The sequence below is a fragment of the Nelumbo lutea genome, chromosome 1 (assembly GCF_056320005.1).
Source record: "Nelumbo lutea isolate HS-2025 chromosome 1, American lotus-T2T, whole genome shotgun sequence".
Lineage (NCBI taxonomy): Eukaryota > Viridiplantae > Streptophyta > Magnoliopsida > Proteales > Nelumbonaceae > Nelumbo > Nelumbo lutea.
The window spans coordinates 208,559,832-208,567,528 of record NC_142684.1 but is presented as its reverse complement, the minus strand read 5'-3'; the positions used below and the strand labels follow the sequence as shown (position 1 = coordinate 208,567,528).

The following is a 7,697-nucleotide window of genomic DNA, read 5'->3' as shown; positions in this document are numbered from 1 at the left end:
TGCTGAAATGTACAAGTGGGGCCATGCGGTCTCGACCAAATCCACGATATGATTAGATATATCATAATGTCTATTTATTAAGTCAATATTTCTTCTTCGCCTTTAGAACTTAGTAGTAGACATATGCATCTTGAATCTCATGGTTATAATTGATAGTTCATGTAGGTGAGCTACAAACTTTTTTTTTTTGTATCAGGATTAAATTACTATTGGAAGACTTGTAATTATTTAATAATGGATTCAATAGAAAAATTAATGAGTTATATATGATAAAGTTTATTTAATTACTTGTTAAGCCTATATTTCTTCTTTAGTTAAGGCAATATGTTAGTAGTTAGTAGGGAACAGGCAGGGCCAATGAAGTGGAGACAACAAGGAAAATCTAAATCTACTCTAAATGATTCTCACCAAACGCCCTTAATTGGATTTCCAAACGACAAGGAGCATCTACTGTAAATCATTTTCTATGCGTTAGGTTAGCACCTTACAACTATAACTGAATTAACAACTAAATTGTGTTATTGTCCAAATAATTGGATTCTGCCTGGTACCCAATGACTTAATTATATAGGGGGCAAAATATAAAGACCTCCTCTAAAGTTTTGGACAATCATATAAAAACCCCTAACAACTTATTAGGACATCTTTCAATACAATTCAAAATGTTACTTCCAGACTTCACTAAACATAGTAGACCTGACAGAAGTGACAATTGGGTTGGGTGGGTTGGGTTCGGCTTGGGTCAAGACACTTCGGGTTGACTTTGGATCGGGTAGAATTTCGGGTTGGGTTATCAAATGCTAGACCCTATCCCTAAATGTTTGGGTTAGGGTTCACTCATGGATCAATTTGGGTCATTCCAAAAAATAACTGAAATTTAAAAAAATAAAGAAAAACTATATGAAAAATGCTAAAATTAAAGGAATTAACATTAAAATTCTAAATATAAAATAAAAAACTTGTACATTTAACAATTTAAAGAATAAACAATAGAGTAAAGATTAAATAGAAAAAATTAAAGAGTGAAAACTACTAACAATGCATAAATAGTCCAAATTAGACTTGACAATTAAGTCAACAGATCAACCCATGTCCCAACCCAACCCAGTTTTTGCCAGATTAGATCAGGTCGGGTCATTCTCATATTCAGATAGTTAAATATGAGTCCCTAACCCTATTTTTTTGGGTTGGGTTGGGTCGGATTCACAGGTTGGGTTATGGTTCTCAATATGTTAAATCATTCAGCCACCCTCCTTGCTCTACCCCATTAGAGTCAAAGAGTTGAGAAAACCTAAAGACAAAAAGCCTATATATATATATATATATATATATATGTATATATATATATATATAAATATGTATATATATATTATGTTTATAAATAATGATATATATTATTATACGTATTAATAATAATATATTATTCACATGTTTACAAATACTAATATAAGTGGGTCCAAACCGAACAAAAAACTAAACCAAATTATATTAAATTCAGTTTGGTTATGCCATCTAGTTCGATTCAATCTGGTTCATAAAAATGGATAAATTGAAATGCTAGTTAGGTTCTTAGTTCTAACTGAATTGAATTGAACCAATTGAATGAAAACCACTAGAGATTTGTAGTTAAAAATTTATTAAATAACTAGTAAAAATCATTAAATAATTTAAATTTTTAAAATATAATTAAATAATTAATAAAATAATAAAATAAAATATTCAATGAAATTGTTAAATAACTAAATGGTGGAATGATCAAATAATTAAATAATTAACAAAAACTATTAATTATTGCTGAAATAATATAATAACCATGATAAATGATTAAGCAACTAATAAGACATTAATATAATTAAATGACTAAAACATTAGTGGCTTAGTGCAATTATATTAAATAAATTTAATTTTTCTTTATAAATGGTTGAGATGGAATGAAAGTAAAAAATTTGAAAGACCCGCTAAAATAATTGATGCTGAACTCTCTCCCGCGCACAAGAAACCCTTTCCCTCTCTATTCTGCTTCTCTCATTTGCACCGAAAACCTCCTTTTCATCTCCTCCCTTTCTCTCATCTGCCTCTCTTCTGCCCCTCCCTCTTCTCATCTTCTCCATCCCCCATCTTTGTTGCCCCTTCTCTCTTCTTCGAGATGCTTCTTCTCACTCTTCTCAAATTCTGAGAAAAAGTGGTTTTGCGGTTTCCCTCTCAAATTGTGGTGGTTCTCGTTCTATTTCTAGGGTTTTAAAACTCTTATCTCTTATTTCAATTTCTGATCGGTTTCTCTACCCATCTACAACTACGAGGATTTACTCATTTGCTTATTTAAGATCCTCTTTGTTTCCAGTTGTAGAGATTGAAACATCGATAGAAGAAGGTTGCTTCCTAAACTCTACTGTATCTTTGTGTTCTTCTAACAGATGGTGCCATAGCCATGCTTTCTAATGGGGAGGCGCAAGGAGCTGACTTAAAACCCATTCTTCAAGTTGTCGATATAAGGTTAGTGAACACCCAGCAGCAAATCAACAACGAGCGGTACAAGATACTGCTCTCGGATGCGACACATTTGCAGCAGGGAATGCTTGCAACCCAAATGAATAGTTTGGTTAAATCAGGGAAACTGTAGAAAGGCTCGGTCATTCAGCTTACCCAGTTTGTCTGCAATGTCATCCAAGGCCGAATGTGAGTTCAGAATCCTTTCTAAACTGCATAAGTCAAATCCGGTCGAGTAAGATTCAAATACAATAATCTTCCCACCAATCTGCGATATTTGTCAGGATCAAGTAAAAGATCTCCTACTTGAGAAGAGAATTTATGGCCTTTAGGTAGAGGACTTGCAGTAGGCTTGGCACCCAATAATCTAGCATCTGTAACAATATATAAGGCATGCTATCTCTGATTAATATAAGTGCTAGTATCACTACGTGCAATCTCAATTCCCAAGAAGTGTCTTGCAAGACCAAGATCTTTGATGGTGAATTCAGTATTCAAAAACTTCTTCATAGCTAAGATCTGTTCTTCACAAGTTCTTGTAATTAAAACATCATCCACGTACACAAGTAGAGCTAGAAAATAGGTGGAAGATTTCAAAGTAAAAAGGCAATGATCATGCTGTGATTGCAGAAAACCATAAGTTTGCAATTTTTTTGCAAAATTCTGAATTCCATTCTCTGGAAGCCTATTTAAGGCCATAAAGAGATCTCCTTAACTTGCAAACTTCTCCTTCTTTAGGGGGCACATATAAACTTCTTCTGTAAGAAATCCATGCAAGAAAGTGTTATTTATATCCAATTGGTGAATTGGCCAAGAAAATGTAGTTGCCACAACTAAATAAATTTTGACAGTAACCAACTTAGCTACTGGAGAAAAGCTTTCAAAATAGTCAACCCCAGCAACTTGATTGTATCCTTTGGCCACCAATCTTTCCTTGCATCTGTCAACTATCCCATCTGGTTTCAGTTTCACCTTCTGGAACCATTTAGAGCCAATAGGTTTCTTATCTGTAGGTAATGGCATCAAATCCTAGGTTTGGTTTGATTCTAAAGCCTCTAACTCCTTGTTCATTGCCTGCACCCATTCTGCTTTAGCACTGGCTTCTTTGTAAGATTTTGGTTCTTGAATAGTTGTAACATTTGCTAGAAAGGACAAGTAATCACATGTAAAAAGTGGTGAGTGAATGAAAGGAAAAGTCTGAGGGGTGTGTTTGGAACTGGTGGGTGTGGATCTGAGTAAGTAAGTATTGGCAACAGTTGGATCAGTAAAAGATAGATTAGTAACAAAGTCTTTCTTCTAGGTTGACTAATTCCTAATCCTAGTACTATGTCTGGTTTGTTGGAGGTCTAGATCAGGTTGAAGTGGTAGCATTTCAATTGCAGGTTCAACATCTGATATTTGGTTTGGTGTTAAATGGTCAGTAAGTTTTAAATCCAAATCAAGAGTAAGATCAGGTGCAGGTGATGAAGGTTCAAGCTATGAAATTGGTTCTGGAATAACAAATTCTTAAAATACATGTTCACTGTCAGCAGTTGACATGGGCAAAAGCAAGATGGAATCAGTTTCTTGTTTAAAAGGGAAAACATTTTCAAAGAAGACGATGTCCCTAGAGGTAAAAACTTGTTTGGAAGTTAAATCATACACTTTGCAAGCCTTTTGTCCAGTTTGATAGCCTATGAAAACACATTTAAAGGCTCTAGTTGAAAATTTATCTTTTGCTGGTTTAGTATTTGTTGCATAGTAGAGGCAACAAAAAACCTTTAACATATGATACTCTGGTGCTTTGTTATATAGAATTTCAAAAGGTGTCTTCCAATTAAGAATCTCAGTTGGTAATCTGTTAATTATGAAAGTTTCCATAAGCAAAGAATATCCCAAAAAATTTCTTGGTAAGTTTGATTGAAACATAAGTGCCCTTGCAACTTGCAATAGGTGTTTATGCTTCCTTTCAACTACACCATTTTGTTGAGGAATATATACACATGACTTTTGATGTAAAATTCCTTTGTCAAGTAAAAGACTTTGAAATTCATTGCTTAAAAACTTAGTTTCATTGTCTGATCGAAAACATTTTATCATTGTTTCAAAATGAGTTTCAATCATAATGATAAATTACACTAAAGTTTGAAAAGTTTGACTCTTGTGTTTTAACAAGAAAGTCCAAGTTGCCCTGTTGTAGTCATCCACTACTGTTAACATATAATGAGAACTAGTCAATGATGCATGTTTGTAAGGTCCCCATAAGTCTAAGTGAACTAATTCAAAAGGTTTATTGGTATGAATATGACTAGTAGAAAATGGTAATCTATGTTGTTTAGAAAATGAACATACATCACAGGGCAATAAAGATTGTTTTGTGCAAGAATTCAGAATTTTCAAATGTACAAAACATTAACTAAAGCATGGCCAAACCTCTTATGCCAAAGTGACACAGAGTTGGCTTTGTCCTTTAACCTCGTTTCTGAATTCGTAACTGCATTACAATGCAAAGGTAAAGATGGTAATGAAATAGAATTACATGAAGGAAAGGTGTATTTCTATATAGTGCTTGGAAGAAAAGACTTTGTATCTAGGAAATAAAGATTTCCTACTGATTTTCCCACTGCCAATACCTCTTCACTTTGCTGGTCCTGCAGCAAATAGTGTGTAGGTAAAAAAAGAAATTTCGGGTTTGCACTCTTTGCAGCTCTACTAACTGATAGCAAATTAAATTTAAAGATAGGTACATGCAAAACATTTGTGAGACAGATTCTTGGGATCAATTGGATAGTTCTAGTGTGTTTCACTAAGTTTATGGTTCCATCTGGAAGACACACAGGTGTCATGTGGCTTACAATTGTTGGTTTATGTATAAGTGAAATGTCTATGCACATTTGATTAGATGCCCCAGTGTCTATTATCCAGGTTCCTGATCTAAACAAATCCACAGTATTTAAAGCAAAATTAAGTTCAGGATTTATAACAGTACCTGCAAAATCTTCAAGATGTGCAAAATTCACCATATTCGTAGCTGCAGGCATCTTCCCTTTCATCAATTTAATAAGCTAATGCTGAATTAAATTTGCAAGCCCTGCATTCTGGTCAAGTCCTTTTCCTGGAGTAGTTTCAGTGTTCACTTCCAATAAGCTTGAAGCATGGTCAAGTCCTTGTCCCTGACTCCTTTCTCTTCTAGTCTCTGAGTTGCTTGTACCAATCTGGATATCCAATAAGCTTGAAGCATGATTCCTTGAGATGACCATTAGTGTTGCAGTGAGTGCAATATTGCTGCTTCTTCTCTTCTTTGGTCACTTCATTTCTCTTTGTATTTCCCTTGTTTCCTCCATCATTCCTTGGCATCTGTGTTCTAGCTAGCATAGCTGCATTCTCATTAGGTTCCGCATAAGAAACTTGAACCTCCTTCTGCTTCTCAACCCTTGTTATCATTGAGTATGCTTTATTAACTGAGGGCAAGGGATCCGTTAGTAAAATTTGATTTCTATTATGATCATAATTATCATTCAACCCCACTAGAAATTGCATCAGACGATTAAAAGATGTGAGATCTGCTACTACCATTACAGATTCACATGTGCATTCAGGTATTGGCATTAAAACAGTCAACTCATCCCAAAGTTTCTTAATTCTAATATAATACTATGTAACAGTCATCGTTCCCTGAGTAATGGATTCCCTCTGTATTTGGTAGAGAAGAGGTCCATTACTCTCTCCATACCTTTCCTCTAATTCACACCAAAGCTCTCTTGCAAAAGAAGTGTATAAGAAGGCTTCTACTAGGTCCTTTGATATTGAGTTTAAAATCCAGGAGGTTACCATACAGTTAACCCTATTCCATTGATCATAAATTGGTGAATCCTTTTCTGGTACCTTATAACTCCCATCTATGAGTCCCAACTTCATTTTAGCTTCTAGAGCAATTTTAACAGATCTGCTACAGGCTAAAAAGTTCTTACCAGTTAAAGGTGTAGTGACCAAAGCCATACCTGGATGGTCTGAGTTGTGCAAGAAAAGTGGATCTACATTATTCACTACGTTTTGATCTTTCTTCAAGCTTGTTTCAACCTCTGTTTCATCTCCTTCGACTACAACTTCTTGTTCGTTAGCCATTACTATAGCTGCAATAAGGTTGCTTTATTGCTTAATCAAGCAAAAAACCAAGACGAATCCTTCGTCTTCAAATCTTCAATACCTCTCCCTAGATCGTTGCTCTGATACCATGAGCAAAGATAGAATGAAGAGAAGGAAAATCTCAGTAAAGTATTATTCCCGAAGCTAATGAAAAACAAAGGTCCTCTCTACATATATATACAAGCTAACAAAAAAAATGATGTAAAAAATAATAAACTCTCTAACAAACTTGCCACCTCACCCTATAAAATAAAAGAATAATATAAAACTAATAACTAACTAAATGATGAGCTGTAATGAGCTGTGAGCAGCACTGAATATGTAGGAAGAATATACAGGTATTGTACAAAAAGGAAAGAAAAAAAAATCAAATGCTCAGGCTTATTTGTACTTCTTTTCGAAGCAAAGTTGATTTGGAATTTCTGAGGACAAGAATGAATAATAGGTTCCATTCCATTTTCAAGTGGATCTCAGTAATGCTTAAGAGTGTTACTAGTTTGAGACCACTGAATTTCCCCTTGTTAGGTACATGAACAAATTCAAGATATGACCACATAACTAGAAGTTTGGGTGACTCTGGTCTTATTTCTGACTGCTTGATTTGATTGGCTCCATGTGTGACATCTTCCTTCTTAATCTTACCGCAGGGTGGTTAACCTTTACCTGTGACAGGTATTCAGTGAGGCTTTATTGTTGCTTGTCGTACTTTGTAAGTCTCAACCTTGTCACAAGAACCACCAAATCAAGCTGCGATATGTGTCACATTTTCTTTTGGATTGTGAACCTCTGCCTCCTAGCTTTTATGCATATCTTTTGAGCCTTGATTCAAGGTTGGTGTCATCTAGTTTCTATTTTCATTGAGGGTAGATGTCTGAAAAGTAGAAGAATTCAGACATTCTGAAGTTAATTGGGGACATCTGATAAACATTTCTGTTTATGCCTTCCAAAAATAGCCTTATTGATGTTAATATCTGAGCTGGTTTAAACTTCAAAGATATCACGTGATTGTCTTTGGTATGAGAAAGAAACACTATGTATTTTAGTTTATTTGTTGTATTTTAGTATTTCTTGGTCTCCAAATGGTT

General features: G+C 34.6%; 1 protein-coding gene across 1 annotated transcript; it reads right to left on the bottom strand.

Moving 5' to 3' along the window:
* Window positions 1–5,655: 5,655 nt before the first annotated feature.
* Window positions 5,656–6,591, bottom strand: LOC148880683 (uncharacterized). Its single transcript, XM_088976857.1, has 2 exons — window positions 6,200–6,591; window positions 5,656–6,109 (listed from the first exon to the last, which is right to left on the bottom strand). Exons 1-2 carry the CDS (start codon window positions 6,589–6,591, stop codon window positions 5,656–5,658), a joined length of 846 nt encoding a protein of 281 aa, XP_088832983.1.
* Between the last annotated feature and the right edge of the window lie 1,106 nt (window positions 6,592–7,697).

What these genes read in the sequence shown, in the direction of transcription:
- LOC148880683 (XM_088976857.1), bottom strand. Translation starts at nt 6,591, where the DNA reads ATGGCTAACGAACAAGAAGTTGTAGTCGAAGGAGATGAAACAGAGGTT. An exon ending in TGGTGTGAATTAGAGGAAAG is followed by an intron (nt 6,110 to 6,199) that starts GTATGGAGAGAG and finishes GTATTATATTAG; the next exon opens with AATTAAGAAACTTTGGGATG.